General features: G+C 35.3%; 1 protein-coding gene across 7 annotated transcripts in view; it reads right to left on the bottom strand.

The window, feature by feature from the left end:
• The window catches only part of AP4E1 (adaptor related protein complex 4 subunit epsilon 1), a 304,079-nt gene that overhangs the window by 26,171 nt on the left and 252,089 nt on the right, over positions 1-25,819 (bottom strand). For all 7 annotated transcript variants that reach the window (XM_056810189.1, XM_056810192.1, XM_056810191.1 and 4 more), the window contains 3 exons: positions 16,183-16,441; positions 6,873-7,442; positions 5,532-5,722 (listed from right to left, as the gene is read on the bottom strand). In XM_056810189.1, the coding sequence (XP_056666167.1) occupies positions 5,532-5,722; positions 6,873-7,442; positions 16,183-16,441 (1,020 nt within the window). The remainder of the gene's footprint in view (positions 1-5,531; positions 5,723-6,872; positions 7,443-16,182; positions 16,442-25,819) is intronic.

Genomic DNA, 25,819 nt, shown 5'->3' with positions numbered 1-25,819 from the left:
AGTTCAGTCACAGCTGTGACTCTAAGACAGAGGGACAATCAGAGAGATGGAGGACAACAGTTAAAATCTTCTTCTTCACAAAGCCACCAAGGACTCTCAGCCTAATTTCAGAAGCCCCCCCTCAAAAGTCCTTCAGTCTGGGGAAAAAGTTAACAAGATCAGTTCAAAGCTTCTCTCCTTCAGCCAGCCACTCTTGGTCAGAAAAATCCAGAGAGCCAAAGTCTTCTTTCTTCGTCAGTCAACCCCCAGAGAGAGAAACCAAGTCCCAGTCTCTCCCATGGTCAGCTTCAACTCCCAGATAGTCAAAGTCTCCTTTCTTGGTCAGTCAAACCCTAGAGAGAGAGATAGAACCAAATCCTCCCCCTGGCCAGCTCAACTGCCTCCTCTGGGAGCATTCCTTTTGTAAACTTCTCCTTGATTGACAGACAGATAATCACCTTGGTCTGCATGCAGGCTTGTCCTGTTCTCCTTGATTTTGCAGATCAGGTCCCCTGCTTGTTTCTTGCACGCTTGGCTTGCAAATCCTCTCTCTCTCCATGCCTCTACCACAGTGAGGTCTCCCTTTTCATCTTGGATACTGTCAATTTTGTTTTCTTCTTTCCTTTTTAAAATTAGATTGACCAGTACTTTGCCTGTTTATTTGTTTTTTTTTTCAAAGTACCAGCTTCTAGTCTTATTTATTAAATCAATAGTTCTTTGACTTTCAATTTTATTAATTTCTCCTTTAATTTTTAGGACCTCTAATTTAGTTTTCATCTGAGGATTTTTAATTTGTTCACTTTCTAATTGTTTAAGTTGCATGCCCAGTTCATTGATCTCTGCTCTCACTAGTTTGTTAATATATGAACTCAAGGATATAAATTTCCCCCTGAGTACTGCTTTGTCTGCATCCCATTGTAATTTTCTTCAATGAAATTAATAATTGTTTCTATGATTTGTGCTTTAACTAACTAATTTTGGAGAATCATATTATTTAATTTCCAATTAATTTTTTATTTGCCTCTCCATGTACCCTTACTAATTATTATTTTTATTGCATTATGATCTGAAAAGGTTGCATTTATTATTTCTGCTCTTTTGCCATGTTTTTATGCCCTAGTATATGGTCAATCTTTGTGAATGTACCATGTGCTGCTGAAAAGGTGTATTCCTTTTTGTTACTATTTATTTTTCTCCACATATCTACTAACTAATTTTTCTAACATTGTACTAGAAACACTAGCAATAACAATTAGAGAAGAAAAAGAAATTGAAGGTATTAAAATAGGCAATGAGGAGACCAAGCTATCACTCTATGCAGATGATATGATGGTCTACTTAAAGAATCCTAGAGAACCAATAAAAAGCTAGTGGAAATAATCAACAATTTTAGCAAAGTTGCAGGATACAAAATAAACCCGCATAAGTCATTAGCACTTCTATATATTTCCAACACATCTCAGCAGCAAGAATTAGAAAGAGAAATTCCATTTAAAATCACCCTAGACAATATAAAATACTTAGAAATCTACCTGTCAAGACAAACACAGGAACTGTATGAACACAACTACAAAACACTTTCCACACATTTAAAACTAGATCTAAATAACTGTAAAAACATCAATTGCTCTAGGGTAGGATGAGCTAACATAATAAAAATGACAATCCTACCCAAATTTATTTACTTATTTAGTGCCATACCCATCGAACTACCAAGAAACTTTTTTACTGAATTAGAAAAAAACAGAACAAAGTTCGTTTGGAAGAACAAAAGATCAAGGATATCAAGGGAAATAATGAAAAAAAAGTGAAGGAAGGTGGCCTAGCATTACCAGATCTCAACCTATACTATAAAGCAGTGGTCATCAAAACAATATGGTACTGGCTAAGAGACAGAAAAGAGGATCAGTGGAATAGACTTAGGGTAAGTGACCTCAGCAAGACGGTCTATGATAAGTCCAAAGATCCCAGCTTTTGGGACCAAAATCCACTATTTGAAAAAAAACTGCTGGGAAAATTGGAAGACAGTATGGGAGAGATTAGGTTTGGATCAACATCTCACACCCTATACCAAGATAAACTCAGAATGGGTGAATGACTTGAATATAAAGAAAGAAATTATAAGTAAGTTAGATGAACACAGAATAGTATACATGTCAGATGTTTGGGAAAGGAAAGATTTTAAAACCAAGCAAGAGTTAGAAAAAAAATCACAAAATGTAAAATAAATAATTTTGGTTACATCAAATTAAAAAGTTTTTGTACAAACAAAACTAATGCAACCAAAATTAGAAGGGAAGCAACAAATTGGGAAACAATCTTCATAACAGAAGAGCTAAATCAATTGTACAAAAAAAATCAAGCTATTCTCCAATTGGTAAATGGGCAAAGGACATGAATAGGCAATTTTCAGTTAAAGAAATCAAAACTATTAATAAGCACATGAAAAGGTGTTCTAAATCTCTTATAATCAGAGAAATGCAAATCAAAACAACTCTGAGGTATCACCTCACACCTAGCAGATTGGCTAACATGACAGCAAAGGAAAGTAATGAATGCTGGAGGGGATGTGGCAAAGTAGGGACATTAATTCATTGCTGGTGGAGTTGTGAATTGATCCAACCACTCTGGAGGGCAATTTGGAACTATGCCCAAAGGGTGATAAAAGACTATCTGCCCTTTGATCCAGCCATAGTACTTCTGGGTTTGTACCCCAAAGAGATAATAAGGAAAAAAGATATGTATAAGAATATTCATAGCTGTGCTCTTTGTGGTGGCAAAAAATTGGAAAATGAAGGATGCCCCTCAATTGGGTAATGGCTGAACAAATTGTGGTATATGTTGGTGATGGAATACTATTGTGTTCAAAGGAATAATGAACTGGAGGAATTCCATGTGAACTGGAACGACCTCCAGGAACTGATGCAGAGTGAAAGGAACAGAACCAGGAGAACATTGTACACAGAGACTAATACACTGTGGTACAAGGGAATGTAATGGACTTCTCTATTAGTAGCAATGCAATGATCCAGAACAACTCTAAGGGATTTATGAGAAAGAACACTATCTACATTCAGAGGAAAAACTGTGGGAGTAGAAACACAGAAGAAAAAAAACTACTTGATCACCTGGGTTGATGGAGATACCATAGGGAATGTAGACTCTAAATGATCTAGTGCAAACACCAACAACTTGGAAATAGGTTTTGATCAAGGATACATGTAAAACCCAGTGGAATTGCGCATTGGCTATGGGAGGCGGTGGAGGAAGTGGAGGGAAAGAATACGATTCTTGTAACCATAGGAAAATATTCTAAATTGACTAATTAAATAAAATTTAAATTAAATAAAATAACTCTAGACAATATAAAATATCTACTTGCCAAGTCAAATCCAGGAACTATATGAACACAATTACAAAACATTTTTCACACAAATAAAGCCATATCTCAACAACTGTAAAGATGTTAATTGCTCATGGGAAGGCCATGCCAATATTATAAAAATGACAATTCTACCAAAATTAATTTACTTATTCAGAGCCATACCAATAAAACTACCAAAAAATTATTTTGTCAAAAAAAGATTCATGTGGAAGAACAAAAAGTCATGGGAATTAATGAAAAAAAAGTGAAGGTACCAGATCTCAAACTGGTCGATGATCATCAAAGCAATGATTATCAAAACAATGATACTGGCTAAAAAAATAGAATGGTGTTACTGAATAGATTAGGTATACAATATACAGTTGTAAATATGATGTTTGATAAATACAAAGATCCAAACTTTGAGGATAAGAACTCACTATTTGACAAAAATTGCTGAGAAAAGTGGAAAACAGTATGGTAGAAACTAGGTATAGACCAATATCTCACACCCTATACCAAGATAATGTAAAATGAGTATATGACTTAGACAGAAAGGGTGATACCATGAGTAAATTAAGGGAGTATGAAATAGTTTGTGTCAGATCTATGGCTACGGGAAGACTAGAGATGGGAGGTCCTGGGTTCATATCTGGCCTCAGATACTTCCCAGATGTGTGACCTTGGGCAAGTCACTTAACCTTCATTGCCTAGCCCTTACCACTCTTCTGCCTTGGAACCAATACACAGTATTGATTCCAAGACAAAAGGTAAGAGTTTTTTTTTAAAAGTACAATATTTTTTCCCCAGTTACATGGTGAAGGAATAAATAAGGGATAGAGTAAATTTCATGGACTAGCTTTAAGAAGAAAGGGGGAGAATTTGGATACATGCCCTGGGAGAAGATTCTGACAAGGAGAAAAGGATCTTGGGAGTTTTGACTGTTTTTAACTGTCTCTCTCTGGATCTGGCTTTGAATGAGCTGGAAAGAGGATCTTTGCTCTGGCAAATCCTAATCTTGTGAAAGGGTTAGTGATTCCTGGGTTTGAGAGTTTGTCTTGGAGTATACTACTTTTTCCCTGAAGTACAGAGACCATCTGCCTGAGATCCATCAGTCAGAAATCCCCTTGGTGACAGTAAACCCCAGGGTTTGGTCATCTGGGACCATGGGTATACCTAGGAACAACCTCAGGCTTTAGATAAGGGCTCAAATACAACTGTGAGTCCTTCTTCATTATCTTTTTGATAATCCATACATAGAGTAGCTTAAGTGAATTCTCAAGAAGAAGAAATAATTCACTGTGAGCTGAAAGAGGTTGGGTGGAGATTAGATCTATAGCTTTAGGAACTTACCTATCATTTTCCCTTTACTCCTATTACAAAAAAATGAACTTTGTTTCTAGAGCCTAAGGGATTTTGTGCTTTACTGACCCTGAAGAGGTCCCTAGGTGGGTGATTATCATCCCCCATCCATCTAGGAAGGATTTTTGTTTCATTGGAATAATAATTAACATACAATTTACAAAATGATATTCAGAAAGTCTTCTCCCCTCCCTCCCTCCCTTCCTTCTCTCCTCCCTGAGATGGTAAGACATTTAATATAGGTTATATATGTATGATCATCCAAAACATATTTCCATATTGGTCATGTTGTGAGAGAACACTAATATAAAACACAAACCCCAAAATAAAACCATAGAAATAAAGTGAAAATAGTATGCTTTGATCTGCTTTCATACTCCATTAGTTCTTTCACGATAGGCAGATAGAATTTTTTATCATAAGCCCTTCAGCACTGTCTTGGATTGTGCTAAAAGAAATGATAACCAGGAATGATTTCGGAAAAGCTTGGAAAGCTTTACACAAACTGATATAAAGTAAACTGAACAGAACCAGAACATTGTACTTAGTAACAGCAATAGAGAATAGTGAATTTACTTTATAGCTTCCCACATTACCCAGAACAGTATTCTGAACACAATGGATGTTCAGTAAAAACTATTTTTTCTTGCTGATGATAAAAAAATTAAATATTCTTTAAGAAGAGATGTTACCATAAGAATTAGTTGGATCAAAGTACATTTAAAAAGATAAATGAATTATACATCAAGAAAAAAGAAACTTGAGAAATCTCACATTTAACCAAATCCAGTTAAACTGCTATCACAAATGGTGAGAAAACAATTACCTAATGAAATCCAATAGTGATATGGTTAACGAAAATTCTAGCTGAATACATGGATCCTCTTCCATCTGATATTTAACATAACCAGAAAGACCCTCCTCTGTAAAAGGTTTTTCCATCTGTACACAATGTTGGATGCTTGTGGTACTTTCTGCTTCTATTACAGGAAAAGAAAAGCCAGGATGCTCAAGAATCTGTAAAGCAACATAAGAAAGACTGTACTGAAAATCTTGAAAGAAAAAAAATTAACAGAACTCAACATGGGATAACTACCATTTTCTTTTTTTTAAAGATTTGAAATTTCCCCTCTATAAGAAGCAAAAAATAATTAAGAGAAAATGGTATGCGAATTAAATCCCATAATAAAAAGCGCTAATGCAACCAAAATTTTTGTAAAAGATTATCCAATGGTTTATTTATTCCAAGCAATATTCAAAATAAACCAAAAAAGCCTAGGTCAACCCTGCAATCATTCTAATATAACTTGTTCTATAAAATCATTCAAATTCTATTATAAATTCCAATTTGTTGTAATAGAATATTAGTATTGATTACATTTGTTGTTTGCTAGAACCAAAGTATAAACAAAAAATGACACCCCGTTATTTGATGCAAAGAAATAAATAAGCAAATTAAAAGTGCCCTGAACACTACTAAGGAAAGAGATGGTATCATTTATACATTTTTATCTCTCAGTGAAGGAAATCAGTATTTAGTGGTGACTATTATGTGCCAGGTACTTTGTTAAGGGCTTTACAAATATTATCTCATTTGATCCTCCTAACAACCTTGGGAGGTAGAGTTATTTTCTCCACTTTATAGTTCAGGAAACTGAGGCAACAGGAGTTAAATAACTTGTCCAGGTTCACACAGTTAGCAAACATCTGTGGCTAGATGTGAACTCATACCCTTCTTCCTCCAGGCCCAGTGCTCTATCAACTAGCTTCCTCAGCCACTTTTCTCCCCAAATTCCTAAATTTTAATGTATATTTTATTATTTTAGTAAATAGCTTGGATGTTTTCCCAGGTTTTTTCATAATAAAAGGTAGGGATGTCTGAAAGTAATTATTAAAGAGATACTAACAATTTAAAACTCATTTTAATACACTTTCCCCAGTTAACCTTTGATTAAGTCATTCATTTCTCTTATTGGGTCATCTGGCCTAACATTTTCACCTTCTTCAAAGTATGGGAATTCTTTTTTTCTTTTTCTTTTTTTTGTAGAGGGCTAAGAGTTGGTAGTTAAGAGTAAGTTTGTGAGCTAGTACTATGATTAAAAAAAATACTAATAAGCAAAAAGCATTTTTTTTAAAGATAGAAAAGATGCACCATCAATTTTCTTACCTTGAAATTTTCTGTAGATGTAATTTCTAAATTCATACTCTTCAGTTCCAAATTACTCTTGTTAGCAACCATCCAGACCAGCAATAAAGAGTCATCTTTCCAAATTTTGCAAGAAGATACTGTTATCATTTCATTGTTACAGAGTTCCACTAGATCTGAATGTACATGTTCATTTAGTTCTTCCAATAAGGAAGACGTCAAAGAGATTTCAGTGGCAGATGAGGAAAGAGTAGGTTGAGGAGGGTGAAAAATCTCCATGCTATTATCTTCAAATAAAGAAGATGGAGACAGGTTGCAAACTGAGAGATTCTCGACCAAATCCAATTCAGTGAGTGAATCAGATTTTAAGCTTGATTCCAAAAATTCTGAACCAAGAGAACATTTCTTTAATCCTGTGTCTCCTTTGTCTTGAAAATTGTTCAAATGATTATTATCTTCATAAGGTGCATTTGACAAAGGACTGAAAGAAGAGCAGTTAATATTATGTGCACTAGTTACTTTTCTATTTTTGGTGTCATTAACTTTTGATTTCCTTCTGAACTTGTGAGAAACAGTATCTGTTTTTCCCAGCTGCAGAAAAAAGAAAGAAGAAATTATTCTAGTGATCATGAGTTTTGACATATTCTAGCAAAATAATGACCTAAATTCTAGGCAGGTTCCAACGAACAATTTCATTAGCCTTCTGGGATTCTGCACTGCAAAGGAGAAACTACAAAAATCAGATTACATAAAATTAATAACCCCAGAAATTTATTCTTGCGATTGCACAACTTTGAACAACTTACTAAATTTCATTTTTTATTTTCAACTATACATATCATAAAGTCAACCTTAACCTAAACTTGAAAATTTCTTCAATTCTAAAATACTAGACTATGGCGCTTGACAACAGCCCTCTTCCCTGCTACAAACTGAAGAGCTGGCTAACATGGACTTAGTGAAGGATATCCTCTGCATTTTTGTATAGGATATGGCATTGCTTACATCTGGTTTACAAAGCTCCAGTTAAAGGCATGGCAGAAACCAGGCTAGTGATGCAAATCAGTAGGTTGTAGGAAATGAATAAAAATTCCCAGAATCCAAATAATGACAAAAAAGGAATCTGAAGGAATAACAGTGTGAAGTTATTCTAATTATGATTAAAACATATATTATCTTTGATTTTTTAAAATATGACATAAGATAGATTAGAAATTAGCATAAAAATTGTGCCCAAACAGAATCAATGTTAATACTGAAACTCAAATAAAATATAACTAATGTAAATGAAGAATCTAACATTTAAAAAACGAAATGTGTGTATGCCAATAATCTAAGACAATTCTGAAGGTCTTGTGACGAAAAATGCTATCCGTCTCCAGAGAAAGGACTGATGAAGCCTGAATGCAAATCAAATGCATTCTTCTTAAACTTTATTTTTCTTGGGTATGGGAGGGGGAAATCTGTGTTTTCTTTCACATGGCTAATATGGAAATGTTTTAAATGACTACACATGTATAATCTATATAAAATTGTTTGCCTTCTCAAGGGGAGTAGGAAAGAGGAAGCGAACTTAGAACTAAAAAAACACATTTTTAATGAATGTTAAAAATTGTTATTCCATGTAATTAGAGAAAAATATATTTTAAAATTTCCCCCAAAAGTATGTAGTTATGCATGCATTTACAGATAAATCCATATATACATAATTAGACAATATGATAAAACAATGAAAAAGGACTTGGACCTTGAGATTAAGAAAAGACATACATTTGAAACTTGGCTAAGACAAATGACCTGTGAAAAGTCATTAAGTGACTAGAGTATTCTGGAGTATTTTCATCTATAAAATGGAAATACATGTACTACCTAGATTACAGGGTTATTGTTAGCACCTAGAAAAACCTTAAATACCATATGTAAATATAAACTATCCATATGCAGCATTCATAGAACACGTGACCCACCTGGCCCATGTTCAGAGCAAATTAATGAAGATTTCTCATTACCTCTAGGATCTTGATCCTTCAATCATTCTCTCCCTAGTACTTAATTTTTTTTAATTTAATTTTTTTTTTCAGTTCCGAATTCTTTCCTTCCCACCTCCCTCCCCAATTCGAGGGAAAGTAAGAAAAACAAAACTTGTTCCTTGGCACTATCCTATCCTGATTCTCCTCCTATCTATCTGACCACATGTTCTCAGTCTCCTTTTTTGGATCACTATTCAGGGCACACCCAGCAAACCATGGATATCCCCCAGGATTGTGTCTCTTCTATACTATTTCACTTGGTAAACTCATTAGTTTCCATGGATTCAATACCTATGAGTCTCATATGTATCCTAACCTCCTCACTGCTAACTTCCAGACTTGCATCACCAATTGCCTATCAGACATCTCAAATTGAATGGACATCTTAAACTCAACAAGTTCAAAACTGATCTCATTATCTTTCTCCCCCAAACCTCTCCCCTTCTGAATTTCCCTGTTAGTGCTATGGAAGGCTCCACCATACTCCCAGTCACCCAGGCTTGAAAGAGGCGTCCCACCACACCCACGGACTGTTGTCAAGACTAACAATTTGACCTTTGTACTAGTTCTCCTATATGCCTCCTTCTTTCCTCAGACATTGCTACTACATTGGCCCAAGCCCTCATTACCTTAGACCTGGACGATTACAACATGCTATTAGTTGGTTCTCCACATTTTTCTAGCCAGTTCCTCCACTCAGCTGTAAAAGTGATCTTCCTGAAACACAACCTATTATACAGGCTGCCCACCAGGGAGCAGCTGGGTAGCTCAGTGGATTGAGAGCCAGGTCTAGAGACTGGAGTTCCTAGGTTCAAATCTGGCGCTTCCCAGCTGTGTGACTCTGGGCAAGTCACTTGACCCCCATTTCCTAGCCCTTACCACTCTTCTGCCTTGGAGCCAGATGGAAGGTAAGGGTCATTTAATTAATTTAATTAATTAAGTAATAAATTAATTTAATTAAATTTAAGAAATACAGGCTACCCACCACCCCCAATTCAATAGACTATCATAGTTCCCTATCAACTCCAGAATCAAATATAAAATCTTGCTTGTCATTAAAAGTCCTTCATAATCTGATCTCTTGTCCCAGCTTTCGGGTCCTCTTATCATTTACTTTCCATTGTGTAATTCAGTGACAATGGTCTCTGCTGTTCACTGAATAAGACATGCCTGACTTTGGGCAATTTTACTGGCTGTCTCTCACAACAAGTACTTAATAAATGCTTAGTAACTGACCATTAATAAGGTCAGGTCTCTCACATTTTTTTTAAACCTCTACCTTCCCTCTTAGAATAAATACTAAGTATTGGTTCGGTTCCAAGGCAGAAGGGCGGTAAAGGCTAGGCAATTAGGGTTAAATGACTTACCTAGGATCATACAGCTAAAAGTGTCCAGGGGCCAGATCTGAACCCAGGACATCATCTCCAGGCCTGGCTCTCTAACCATTGAGACACCTAGTTGTCCTAGGTCTCCCCTTAAAAAAGTATTCCCCTCATCCTTCTATCCCACTAAATCATAGTTTTCTTTTATTCCCTTCACCACAAAATTTCTTAAGGAATGATTTTACATTCAGTGACTCCAATTCCCCCACATATTACCATTCTCAACCCATAGACAATCTGGGTTCTATCTCTATCACTCACTATACTGAAAATACTTTATCACAGGTAACTAATAATCATAAGTGCCAAATCCAACTGTTACATTTACCAATGCTGATCAAAATTTTCTCCTTCTTGTCACTTGCCCATCCTTCAGTTTCCGTGACACTCAATTTCTTCTGATTTTCTAGCTACCTTCTCTAGTCATTTTTTGTCTCCCTGACTTTTTAATATTTTAATATTAAATTTAATATTAATATTTAATTTACTTTAATATTAAATTAAAATAAATGTTAATATTTTAAAGTTCTCTAAGGGTATTTCCTCAGGTCTCTTTGTTCTTCTCTGCTTACTCTCAGCTATCTTATTCACTCCACTGGCTTCAACTATTACTCTTAGGTGGATAACTGACTTGAAATTTTTTATTTCTTTTTTAAATTAAGTTTATTTATTTAATTAATTTTTGATGTTTTTTCATGGTTACATGATTCATGTTCTTTCCCTTCCCTTCTCTCACCCTCCTCCCATAGTCAACAAGCAATTCCACTGGGTTTTACATGTGTCATTGATCAAGACCTACTTCCATATTATTAATACTAAATTTTTATTTCTAAGTCTAACCTTTCTTTTGAGTTCCAAAACTACATTTTCAGCTATCAACAGGGTATCTTCATCTCTCCCTTAACACACACACATCCCATTTACAGCTAAAATTCAACAAGTCTAAGGCAGAATTTACCTTTGTTCCAAAACTTGTTCCTTCTCCTGACTTTCCTATTTCTATAAATGATTAAGGCCATTTGCTGGTTATCCATATTCAAAACCTGGGTGTTATCTTTGATTCTCCTTTTGCTTATTACCTATATCCAATCAGTTGTCAGGTTCTATTGTTTCTACGTCCATACTCTCTCTCATATATGTTCCCTCTTCTCTATCCCCACTGCTACCATCATTGTAAAGGCCTACTCATAATTTGCCTAGACTTTTTTCATGTTAAATATAACATTTTATTTTTTTTAATTAATTTACTTATTTAGAATTTTTTTCCATGGTTACATGATTCAAGATCTTTCCCCTTCCTTCCCTCCCTGAGCTGACAAGCAATTCCACTGGGTTATATATGTATCATTGTTCAAAATCTGCTTCTGTATTATTCATATTTGAAATAGAGTGATCTATTAATGCCAAAACCCCAATCATATCCTAATCATATCCCCATCAAACCATGTGATCAATTATATGTTTTTCTTCTGCATTTCTGTTCCCACAGTTCTTTCTTTGGATGTGGATAGTGTTCTTTCTCATAAATTCCTCTGAATTAGACTGATACACTGTGGCCCAACTGAATATAATGGACTTCTCTACTAGCAGCAATGTAATGATCCAGGACAATTCTGAGGGACTTATGCGAAAGAACACTATCCACATCCAGAGAAAGAACTGTGGGAGTAGAAACACAGAAGAAAAATATTTGCTTGATCACATAGTTCGATGGGGATATGATTGGGGATGTAGACTCTAAATGATCACTCTACTGAAAATATTAACAATATGAAAATAGGTTTTGATCAGTGTTACATGTAAAATCCAGTGGAATAGTTCATTGGCTACAGGATTGGGGAGGGAGGAGGGGAGGGAAAGAACATGAATCATGGAATCATGGAAAAATACTCTAAATTAATTAACCAATTAATTGAAAAATAAGTTCCTTTGGATCGTCCTGGATCATTACATTACTGCTAGTAGAAAAGTTTGTTACATTCATTGTATCACAGTGTATCAGTCTCTGTGTACAATGTTCTCCAGATTCTGTTCCTTCTGCTCTGCTTCAATTCCTGGAGGTCGTTCCAGTTCATATGGAATTCCTCCAGTTCATTATTCCTTTCAGCACAATACTATTCCATCGTCATCAGATACCACAATTTGGTCAGCCATTCCCCAATTGATGAACATCCCCTCATCTTCCCAATTTTTTTGCCACTATAAAATGTGGAGCTATAAATATCTTTGTACATACATTTTTCCTTGTTATCTCTTTGGGGTACAAACCCAGCAGCAGTATGGCTGTATCAAAGGGTATTGCCTAGACTTTTATAATCAATTCCTAACAGATATTCTCACTCTGCTCTATTCCTCTCTAGTATATATTTCAAAATGCTGCCATCTTAACCTTTCTTATTAAAAGGTACTCATGGGCCTACTTTACATAAAAATATTCAATGGCTACATAATAAAATTTATCTTGTCTAAATGATAAAAAATCCAAAAGGCTTTCCATATTCTGGTATTACCTACCCTCCCAATTCTATGTCAAATTATCCATTCCAAACACTCTAAACTTCAACTAAACTGGACTCTACCACATACCTATGTTGCACTTTCCTAACTGTGCTTTTGCTAACTCTAGTTACTATATCTAGTCTGTGCTCTCTTCCTACCCCATCTCTGTCTTTTGAAATCATGCCTAGCCTTTAAAACTTAAACTAGAATGACATCACTTTCATATTCTTCCTTAAGTAGTCTCATTAGAAACAATCTTTCCCTATTGGAGTCATAAAACATTCTGCTTGTACTTCTCATGCATCTAGATTTTATTCTGTATTGTAAGTATTTGTGAATGTGCTATATGCCCCAACTACACTATAAACTCCAAGGTCAGGACTACATTTTATTTTTCTTTTACTCCCTTCTAGCATCTAATACAATGCTCTAAAATGTAAATGTTTGCAATTCTGAGGGATTTATGAGAAAGAACACTATCCACAATCAGAGGAAGAACTGAGTTAGTAAAAACACAGAAGAAAAACAATTGCTTGATCACATGGGTCAAAGGGGATTTGATTGGGGATGTGGATCATCCTAGTGCAAACACCAAAAACTTGGAAATAGGTTTTGATCAAGAAAACATGTAAAACCCAGTGGAATTGTGTGTCAGCTACAGGAAGGGGTGGGGAAGGGGAGGGAAGGAACATGATTCTTATAACCAGGGGAAAATGTTCTAAATGGACTAATTAAATAAAATTTAAAAATAAATAAAAATAAAAAATAAAGAGGGCTCAGAAATCCAATAAAATAAAATAAAATGTAAATGTTTGGTGAATTCCTTGACTTGTATCTAGGGATGCTGGAGTAATGGAATAAATGGGTAATGTAACAAGTTTAACTATAATCTTTTTAGAAATAATACTTTTTGTGCCCATACCAATTGCCTCATTGATTCTAAATCCACAAGAAAATCTTGGCAGTCTGCTGGACAACAAACTAGAGCTGGCCAGAGATGGGAGGTCCTGGGTTCAAATCTGATCTCAGACACTTCCTACCTGTGTGACTCTGAGCAAGTCACTTAACCCCCACTGCCCTTACCTCTCTTCTGCCTTGGAACCAATATACACTACTGATTGATTCTAAGACAGAATGTAAGGAATCAAAAAAAAAAATAGAGCTTGGGTGAATCTACAAATTAAACTGCAATTCACACATTATTCTCCTGGGGATCTGGTCAGCATGGCTTTATCTATTAGAGTCGGATTATATTTGGTATAACTGACAGGTGAATGCTTAGACCAATAGAACTGAGTGAGCAGTCTCTGGGACTATATGATTTACACTTACATGACAAAATTAGATAATATTTGTAAAGTGCTTAGGACAGCCCAGCACAACACAGGAGCTTAACAAATGCTTGTTCCCTTCCCTTTTCCTATTACAACTCACCCTATCTAGATGGTTGCAACTTGAAGAGCATGGGGGGAAAAATCTCTCTCACCAAAAATAACTCATCAATGGCCTAACTTGGGGCTTGAAATTTCCACAGTTACTCACTTCTCCTTTGTGTTAAAGCACTGAAAGTAGTTGTTATTTGCAGATGTTATGTGGAATAACATTAAGCCATTTATCATCTATTAATACTTTAGTTTGAAACAAGTTTGTAAAATCCCTAGCAGTGAGAAAGACCCTAAGGATGCAACATTGGCAACTTTTTTTTTTTTTTAAGGAGGGGCAGATGAAGGGAGAAAAAAAGCTGGCACTGCAAGTTACTGCCTAGTCCCTAACAGAACACAACAGGGTACTATTTATCTCAGGAGGGGCATCATGTGGATAACAGAACTGCAGAGAGTGGCTGATAGAAAGGAAAATACCAGAAGGGGAATGGTGGGAAAGGTAATAAAAAAACTGTTTAGATTAAAATTCTTCTTGAAGCAGGCCCTCCACTTCACCATCTAGACAAGTCAGCCCTAACTGGGGATAAGGTCATTCTCTCAGATGCACAGTCTTTGTTTCCCATTCCAACACATTTTTTTTTAATGGTACAGAAAAACAAATTATTGAACTAAGTAGGGAAGTGTTGGTGAGAAGCACCAATTCAAGTCATGTCAAACAAGCATTTATTAAGCACCTAATATGTGTCAAACACTGTGCAATTCTCTATTCAGACTAGAAATAAACCTAGAAAATCAAAGATTTCCTCCCTTTACAGCCCCATGTTATACTGTTTTAAATATGGAAAGCACTGGGCTAAAAAGGAATAGTAATCAAACCTACAGACAAAAGGTGCTGGTTCAAGTCTGGCTTCAGACATTTCCTAGCTGTGTGACCTTGGGCACTTAACCTCAATTGCTTAGCCTTTAAAAAACTCCTCTGCCTTGGAACTGATATTCAGTATTGATTCTATGGCAGAAAGTAAAGGTTAAAAAAAAAAAGAAAGGAAGAGTAATAATAACATTGTCCATTCACATAGACGTTGTACTTTTTTAAGTTTACAAAGTGTTCTTTCAAAATAATCCTGTGAAGTAGCTAGAGCAAATATTATCACCACACCTATTTACAGATCAGAAACTGAGGCTCAAAAAGATTCAAGTACCTTGCCAATTTGCCTTATCATATCTAATAAGTGATAGAATTGGGCTTCAAACCAAGGGCTCAGGACTCTGACTCCATTTCTCCATCTACTACACCATCTACCTCCAAGTGCCTTGACTGATTGTTCACATTTAATTAAGTTTACAGTCTTGCTTTTTGAGAGTTCTTTGTGTTTTTCTTTAAGACAGTACTTGAGTAAATTCTTACTTTTATCAGTTGATAAGATTATATGATGTGCTTATCTTGACTTTAACCTCAAAGTACTACACAGCTACCATTGTTCAGCCATGATTCATTTGTTAGCATAGGTTTAGGGCGAACGTATGTAAAAGTCTTGTGAAAATGCCTCTAGTTGAATGGTAAGCAGTGCCAGGCTCTCTTAAAAATCCCTACATTGCTTCCTTTGCAGACAATAGTCAATGATCTTGTGGTATTAAGCAAATTGATTAGAAGCTCAATGAGGCAAGATTGTAGGCCTTCAGTTCCTAACATGAGGCAAAAATATGACCTAACCTTACACTGGACCTGGTTACTCCTTCTGCTACTACAAGCAGCTCCTTTCTTCTTCCTGGTCACACAGGGTCCTCAAATACTATTTACTCTTTTCAGGGTCTTCTCCAATAGCGAGTCCCCTCTTCTGCTATTGTTCTTCACATTGCCTAATGTCCAATTTTATTCCAACTTTACTATCTCTCTCATTTTCCTTAGCATCAACTTTTATTTCAATGTCCCAGATGGCATGTCAGTATTTGTGTCCCTCCATCATTGTTCTACAGAATGATGTTTCTGTCCAAAACACAGATAATATCAATATATAAAGAAATATGACAGACTACTTACCAAACTGACTGCACTTTCTGATCCCAGCCCAACAAATAATGTTGAAGCCAGACGCTGTTTTTCTGCCTCTTCCTCTGAATGATGAAGGGCCTGGGATTGCTCTTTCTTTATCATCATCTGATCCACATTCTCCATTAAGGTACTGTCCTGAGGAACAGGTTGAAGCTCAGGATTGTTTTTGGCTTTGTTTTCCTTTTTAGGAAGATAGCCTTCTTTTCCCCACAATTTTTTCACACCTTCCAGCTTCAGGCTATTTGTCCTAAGGAAATTGATAATGAACCAAGTCAATTCAGGACCAAAGAATTACTTTCTTAAGATATTCTTCCAAAAGTAACTCTGTTCTTGCATTTTTCTGGAAGTAACTTAGCACTAATGGCACAAAGTGTAAGTGATGCCACATAGCTGGAATAAGATTCAAGATTCTAGACATCATGACTGTGTGTATACCCTCATTTTAATGCATAAATATATTACCAGAGGTTTCAAAACTAAGATGTCACTGCTGACATTTCAGAAGTATTTCATTTGTTACTTCTAAATGGATCTTCAATAGACAATGGATTCAGTTTCAATTTATCATATTAATGATCTCTAAATCAACACTTGAGAAATAGTGCATGGCAGAAAAAAAAGATGGCGCTGGAGTCAAGAAGACATGGGCTTGAATCTTGCCTCTAACACATATCTGTGTAACTACAGACAAACCACTCGATCCTGGTATGCCAAGAATTCTGTGGCTATAAGTTATAAACAATGACCGATTTTCATTAATGAAGACCACACTAGGAGTCCCCTATACCAATGAAAGCATAGAACTAGGCCAAAACCAAAACCACCTCATATTAATAAAGAAATCCTGTAGAGAAACAAAAAAACCTTTTCTAAATGTGCTGCTTATTTGAAGGATTAGTTTTAGTTCACAATTTTCTTAATATAAACTAAATAATATATTAACTACCATATATGCATTTTGAATGAAATGACTGAGGATCAATATCTAAAATAAATATAACATTAAAATTAAAAAAATGTTAAATAAACTATTAAGAAAGAGATACTCAGAAAGGAAGAATAATAGTGATTCTTCAGGAAATCTTTGATACATCTCTTTGCCAGGAAGAAAAGTGATAAAGCAACAGTGAAAATATTGTTATTCTTTTCCTGCTTATTAACCCCAGGCTAGCAAAAGTAACCAAGTTCTAACTCTACACACTCCACGGTAAAGCTAAATTGAGGAACAGGACTTGGTATTGTCCCTACTTAGCTCTCCTAGGACAAAAATAATAGAATAAATGAATGTAGACATTACAGTTTGTTGGTTGGCATTACAACAATACTCTTCTTTTCTTGATATAGGTACATCACTTTTGGCTATGATGATCATCCTCGAAACCTAATAGATAGTTGATATATAGTAAATACTTACTGATTAATTGATTATAATATTTCCAATCCTAGTAGATGATTCTACCTCACTTATAGCTTTAAAAAAATATGGAGGGCATATAGAACTGGTGGCCTTGGACAATATATGCTCCACACAAATATTTTACTATGAGCTTCTAGTCCACACATATAGATTTGAATAGACTAGAACTAGGAGATCTCAGAGCCACCAGGGCTAAAAAGAGTATAAGGAAGCCAATCCCAAATTTGGCTGGATTTAACTAGTTAATCAAAAGGATGTAGAACTTGTTCAGTCAGTCCTCAACTGGATATCCCCTCAATTTCCAGTTCTTTGCCTCCACAAAGAGAGCGGCTACAAATATTTTGGAATACATAGTTTCTTTTCCTTTCTTTGATCTCCTTGGGAAACAGACCCAACAATGGCATCGATAGGTCTCAGGATAGCCACAGTTTTATAACTCTCTAGGCATAATTCCAAATTCTTCTCCAAAATGATCAGATCAATTCCACCATCAGTGTATGTATCCCCAACTTTTCTACATCCCCTCCAACATTTGTCATTTTGCCCTTTTGTTATTTTAGCCAGGCTGATGGTGTACAAGATGATATCTCAGAATTGCTTGTGGATCCAGAGAAAGAAGTGTTGGAGTAGGAATGTAGATGAAAGATTTATCACTTGTTTATTTGAATATATGTTTTGGGGTTTGGTTTTATAAGATTATTTACTTACAAAAATTAATAACATATATAACAAAATTCATTTGGAAGAATAAAAGATCAAGAATATCAAGGGAAATAATGAAAAAAATGTGAAGGATGGGGGCCTGGCAGTACCAGATCTTTAACTGTACTATAAAGCAGTGATCATCAAAACCATATGGTACTGGCTGAGACAGAAGGGAGGATAAGTGGAATAGAGTTGGGGCAAATGACCTCAGCAAGACAGTGTATGATAAACCCAAAGATCTCAGTTTTGGGGACAAAAACCCACTATTTGATAAAAACTGCTGGGAAAATTGGAAAATAGTATGGGAGAGATTAGGTTCAGATCAAGATCTCACACCCTACACAAAGATAAACTCGGAATAGGTGAATGACTTGAATATAAAGAAGGAAGCTATAAAGTAAATTAGGTGAACGTAGAATAGTATACCTGTCAAATCTATGGGAAAGGAAAGATTTTAAGACTAAGCAAGAGACAGAGAATATTACAAAATGTAAAATGAATACTTTTGATAACATTAAATTAAAAAAATTTTGTGCGGACAAAACCAATGCAACCAAAATTAGAAGGGAAGCAAAAAATTGGAGAAAAAATATTTATAACAAAAACCTCTGACAAATTCTAATTACTCTATTTATTCTAATTACTCAAATTTATAAGTAGCTAATCAATTGTACCAAAAATTCAAGCAATTCCCCAATTGATAGATGGGCAAGGGACACGAATGGGCAATTTTCAGATAAAGAAATCAAAACTATCAATAAGCACATGAAAAAGTATTCTAAATATCTTATAATTAGAGAAATACATATCAAAACAACTCTGTGGTATCACCTCACACCTAGCAGATTGGCTAACATGACAGCAAAGGAAAGTAATGAAGCTGGAGGGGATGTGGCAAAATTGGGGCATTAATGCATTTCTAATGGACTTGTGAATTGATACAACCATTCTGGAAGGCAATTTGGAACTTTGCCCAAGGGGCTTTAAAAGACTGCCTGACCTTTGATTCAGCCAAACCACTGCTGGTTTATACCCCAAAGAGATCATAAAGAAAAAGATTTGTACAGAAATATTTATAGCCTCACTCTTTGTGGTGGCAAAAAATTGGAAAATGAGGGGATGCCCTTCAATTGGGGAATGGCTGAACAAATTGTGGTATCTGTTGGTGATGGAATGCTATTGCACTAAAAGGAATAATAAAGTGGAGGAATTCCATGGAGACTGGAACAACCTCAGGAAGTGATGCAGAGTGAAAGGAGCAGAACCAGGAGAACATTATACACAGAGATGGATACACTGTGGCACAATTGAAAGTAATGGGCTTCTTTACTACCAGCAATGCAATGATCCAGGACAATTCTGAGGGACTTATGAAAAAGAACACTATCCACACCCAGAGAAAGAACTGTGGGAGTAGAAACAGAGAAGAAAAATATTTTCTTGAACACAAGGCTCAATGGGGATAAGATTGGGGATGTAGACTATAAAGGATCACTCTAGTGCAAATATTAATAATATGGAAATAGGTCTTGATCAATGACACATGTAAAACTCAGTGGAATTGCTTGTTGGCTATGGGAGGGGGGGTGAGAGGAGAGGAGAGAAAGAATAGGAATCATGTAACCATGGAAAAATATTCTAAATTAATTAAACTTTTAAAAAAATTAATAATACGGAAATATGTTTTGAGTGATAATACATGTATAATGCAGATTGAATTGCTTGCCAACTCCAGGAGGGAGAGAGAAGAAGGAAGGGGAACAATATAGATCATATAATTTTAGAAAACTTATGTGAAAATTTGTTATTACATGTAATTTTCAATAAAATTTTTTTAAATGAAAACAAACAAAAAAATTGTTGGTAGAACTGTAAACTGATCCAACTATTTTGAAGAACAATTTGGAATTATATCTAGAAAGTTATAAAACTGATTTGGAGATGCCCATCATTTAGGAAATGGCTAAACAAATTGTGGCATATGACCTGTGATGGAATAAGAAAAGAGGAACAGATTAATTTTTTTTAAACTTGTAAAGAGCTACATGAGAGAATTAAGAGTGAAATAAGTAGAACCAAGAAAGTATTATATACAGCTATAGATTTTATATTTGAAGAATAACTTGTAAGTGTTCACCTCCAGACAATGAATAGAGAAATAGAAACACAAAAGACATAATCTTTACATTTTGCTGGATGATGTCTTCAATGTTGTGGGAAAGGGAGAAAGAGGATAAAAATAAATATATATATATATTTTTTTAAAAGAGAGGCAATAATAAAAAGAGGTTCCAAATGAATTTTAAAAGTCTGATTTATTAACCTATAATTTTATTAAAAAGGAATAAGATGAAAACTGTTGAGTTTATTCATCATTGCATCACAATTATATTATTTCTGATAAGTGATAAGTGGTTGTTGGCTACATTCATTTATAATAGTGTATCACGGGTCTCTGGAATCTGGACTGGTTCTACTTAGCATGATATCACCCACACATCTAATATTCTGCTTAGATTCAAAAAAGTTCAAGCAACAACAAAGGAGTTAATAAAGTTTTTTCTTAAGACTGTCAAAATGGGAAAATACCTAAGAAGCAGATCAATAACTATTTGTATTTATTTTTTAAAGCCCTTACCTTTCACCTTAGAATCAATACTGTGGATCAGTTCTAAGGCAGAAGTGTGTTAAGGGCTAGGCAATGGGGGTTAAGTGACTTGCCCAAGGTCACACAGCTAGGAAGTGTCTGAATCCAGATTTGAACTCAGGACCTCACATCCCTGGGCCTGACTCTCAATCCACTAAGCCACCTAACTGCCTTCTTAATAACTACTTTTTAAAAGCTTTTTCTCCTACAGATTTCATCTAGAGATATATTATCTATCACCTTCATCTATCTTATAGAAATCCCAGAAAAGAGATGTATATATTTCAACTATTGGCAAGTAGGGTGGCAGAGTAGAGCACTGAACCTGCCAAAAGACTGGTGTTTGAACTCCAGCTCTTCCACTACCTCACTGTGTGCCTTTACATGTCACTTAATCTCTGTATGTCTCAGTTTTGTAAAGGTTAAAATTATGGTTGAGATTGAACGTAATAATTATATTTGGTCACCAAGGATTTTATTTATAAAAATCCTTAATGAAATACCCAAGTCAGCTGGAAATTTTATAATGATTTCATTGATAGTGGAGATTAAGGAGGAAGAAGGAAAGGAGTAGGTTCCCCCCACTCTCACCCCCACCCCCACCCCATCAGCCTGGCTAGAGATTAGGAGATAAGGTTTTGGAGTATGAAGGAGGAAGGAGTCAGCTTGGACTCCAAAAGGAAAGGGCTAAGCCAAGATGACTGAACCTGAAATCAGTTCCAGGGCAAAACTCACCACCAAACCCAGACAAAATAACTGCGACCACTCTAAGATTTTCAGACCACCTAGCACGTTGCTAGCCAGAGTCGCCTCTCCAGGGAAAGAGGAAGAGAGAGGAAGTGACATGCCTTATATGAACAGTTTTACGTCACTTTCCTGCGTCTCATTTGTACTAATGATCACTTAGCTTAATTTAGGACAGCCCAGGGGTCTGTCCGTTTTTCTGCACATCTTTCTGCACATTTCCTCAGAAAATTAAATCTTGAGTTTGATGCAGACCTTCCTAATCTTGTTAAACTAAGAAGGGTGGAAAAATGTAGAGTTTTCAAGACCTGATTCTCTTATTCCAAGTATCTCCATTGTTACTGATCAGGAAATAGCTAAACCAGATCTTCTAAAGTACAGTCTGATTAGGGTGTAATAGTTTTTAAATTTACATTCCCCCCCCCTGAGGAAGACTAGTCTCTGATGGGTCTTATAAACATACCAGCTATGAAATTACAATAGTTAGAGATAAGGGGGAAATGGGATAGGGAGAGGGGGAGAGAGAGAGAGATAGAAGGAGAGAGGGAGAGAGGGAGAGAGGGGGAGAGGGGGAGAGGGAGAGAGAGAGAGAGAGAGAGAGAGAGAGAGAGAGAGAGAGAGAGAGAGAGAGAGAGAGAGAGAGAGAGAGAGAAACCAATGTTTTGCTGGGTGCATTGACAAAAGCCAATTAGGGAGCAGTCCCCTTTGGCATAAGAGTGTACATTCAAAATAAATGTTCAATCAACCTTCAGTTCAATCAACCAAACCCCAAGGTTCATTCTGGATCTTCCTGTAGTGTAGGTTTCCTGGCATCTTTCTGCAACAGTTCATTCTCTGAATTTAGGAGCTGGCAAGTTTCTTCCTTAAAGATCTTTCTCGAACAAAAATTTAAAAATCTTGGATTTTTATTAAAATAGTTTCCTGATCTGTAATGAGTATAAAGCTCAGAGACTGGCCATATGTCTATTATCTTCCTAACTTAAATTTGGAAAGGCTTATTTGTAGGCCAAATGAAGGGATTAATTTTTTTGCCACAACAATATAAAGTACTTACTAAGTCACAGAATAACTGTCATCTTTGTCAGTAGAAAGAGCGCCGCCTACACTATCCAAATCATAAGGCCCCAAGTACTAAGTGAGCAAAATAAAAATAACATTTTGAATTATCTATTTCATAGGTTTCAAGAAAAAAGAACTCTGTATACCTTCATGGGTTAATGTAAATTAATCAATTTTAATAGATTATCTCCCAAGCTGATTGTGTAAAGTATTCTATAAAAGTGGATTGCTTGTTATTATTATTGTTATTATTACTACTCCTCCTCCTCTTTCCCTTTGATCTTCTCCCCTTGGGCAAAATTCCATAAATGAAGCTTAAACATTCTCCTACAAACTTGGTTTTTATTATCACTGTCTACTGGAACCAAAAGGGAGAGGGAAAGAGATAAAGAAGCAATGTTTTTTTCTCTAAGGTTGCTTTAACTTCACCAAAATCCAGATAAGAGCCCTTCACCTCTCTTATTGATTATTCAGAAAAAACATAGGAGCTGAGACCCTGAAGAATGCAAAGTAAGAAATATCTGAAATCCAAACTCAAGAACACAAACCACTAAAGCACTTGCCATTAGAAAACAGCTTGACAGATATGAGTGTTAGACCAGCATCTTATACCACATAGGATACAAACAGATATGTGATCCAAATATAAAAGTTTTTATCAGAAAAAAATGTTTAGAGAACAAAAGGAAGAAGCATTTGCAGTTAAAAGAAAAAAGTTCAAATTACACAAGGGATAGAAATTATTATTATTATTTTTTAAACCCTTACTTTCTGTCTTGGAGTCAATACTGTGTATTGGCTCCAAGGCAGAAGAGTGGTAAGGGCTAGGCAATGGGGGTCAAGTGACTTGCCCAGGGTCACACAACTGGGAAGTGTCTGAGGCCAGATTTGAACCTAGGACTTCCCATCTCTGGGCCTGACTCTCAATCCACTGAGCCACCCAGCTGCCCCCTGATAGAAATTATTATAAAAGATAGAATATAGCCTTGATTACATAAACTTTTATAAAATTCTACACAAAAACCAATGAACCTAAAATAGAGAATTGGGGAAAGTCTCTACATCAAATATCTTTTTTAAAAGTCTAGTATCTGAAGCATATAAAGAACTGACACAAAGTATGTATATGGAATGTACAAATGCCAAAGGTCAATGCTCTATAAATGGTCCAAGGATAGAAACAAATAGTTTTCAGAAGAAAAGCAAATAATAACCATAAGAAAAAATGTTCCAGTTCCTATCCTTAGCTAAAAAGAATGTAAGTTCCTTTTTTTTTTTTAAACCCTTACCTTCCATCTTGGAATCAATACTGTGTATTGGTTCCAAGGCAGAAGAGTGGTATGGGCTAGGCAATGGGGATTAAGTGACTTGCACAGGGTCACACAGCTGGGAAGTGTTTGAGGGCAGATTTGAATCCAGGAGGTCCTGTCTCTAGGCCTGGCTCACAATACACTGAGTTACCCAGCTGCCCCCAGAATGTAAGTTCCTTGAAGATTAAAGACTGTTCAGTTTTTTGTTTTTTTTTTTACTTCCAATGCCTAAAATAGTGCCATATACAGTAGGAGTGTAATGAGAAATAAGTCTCTAGTCATGAAAACTGAAAATTTAACTCTAAGATTTTGTTTCATATCTATTGAGTTGAAAAAAATTATAAAAGATAGCAATAGGCAAGGTTCGTAGGGTTGTAGGAAGACAGTACATTAATAAACTACTGGTAGAACTGGTAGGATCAATCCAACCATTCCTCAAAACAATTTGAAATTATTACGCAAAGGTAACTAAAGTGTTTCAATGTGGCCATCTGATTTAACAATCTCGCTATTGGACATAAAAACCACAAAGAAGTTAAAAACAGAAAGATTCCATATATATATATCAAAATACTCATAGAATCACTATGTCAAGTATTATCCCTCTATCCTCTCAAAAAATGTTAACAAAATAAACACAGACTGAGAAATAGGTGAACTAACCATGTATATAAATGTAAAAGAATATTTATTCCATTACTAAGAAATGGCAAATGTAGAGAATAACAAGTATAAAGAAAAACACATAAAAAAAAGACTTGTATAAAACACCATAGAGCAAAGAATGCAGAACCAAAAAAAAGTACTCAATACTTACAAAAAGAAAAATCATATACAAAAAAACTCTCACAAATTTCAATTATCCTGTTTGCCGAGTACAAAAAATAAAGTACACCTCTCAGTATAGAGTTGAGAAACCACAGGTGCAGAGTAATTAAAATACTATTGTTTTATTGATCAGTTTTGTTTAATTCTTTTTCTTTATGAGGGAGAATTCACCATTCACAGGACAGTTAATTTTGGCAAATATGATATAAGAAAATAATTAAATAAAAGTTATAAAGAAAATATTTAAAAGAAAAAAGGAAACTAAGAAGGAAGAAAGAAGCTTCTCTGTGAAATTATCTTGTATGCCTCACCTTCTAAATATAGCACATGAACTTTCTTAAGCTACCTTTCCCATGAGTAGTAAATATGTGTTAGTAGCCCTTATAAAAATACTTCAAGGTATTCAGTCCCAAATCCAATCCCACATCATGCAAAATCTGTTTTATGAATCTAAGTTAATTCATACTTAGGAATGGTGGGTTGCTATCCATTTTCTCCCTCTTCTCTCTGCTTCTTGGTACTTTAGCTAGCCCTTTCTACAATTACCACTCACATTCTTGACTCATTCTTCCAGACCAAATCTACTGGCCTCTGGCCTAGTTGAGTTGGCAATGCATAGTAAAGGAATTGGTAGTAGCAGTAGAGAAGAAAAAGGTATATACACAATTGGAATTTCTACTACTGTATTTAGTATATCATGATTCCATGTAACATATCTATTTTTTATAAGTATTTCATTCAAAGAATATCTATATGATTTAACAACTTTTGAATCACAATAATATTTAATCAACTATATAAGGCTTATACATCCAAAAAAAGCACTGACCTACAGAGTGGTAACCTTAGAAAAGGGGTTTCATAATCTGTGGTCAGTGAAATTGTTGCTGTTATTTTTATCCTTTAATAAATGTA

The sequence above is a fragment of the Monodelphis domestica genome, chromosome 1, assembly GCF_027887165.1.
Source record: "Monodelphis domestica isolate mMonDom1 chromosome 1, mMonDom1.pri, whole genome shotgun sequence".
In the NCBI taxonomy this organism is placed as follows: domain Eukaryota; kingdom Metazoa; phylum Chordata; class Mammalia; order Didelphimorphia; family Didelphidae; genus Monodelphis; species Monodelphis domestica.
This window is presented reverse-complemented; position numbering and strand designations above follow the sequence as displayed.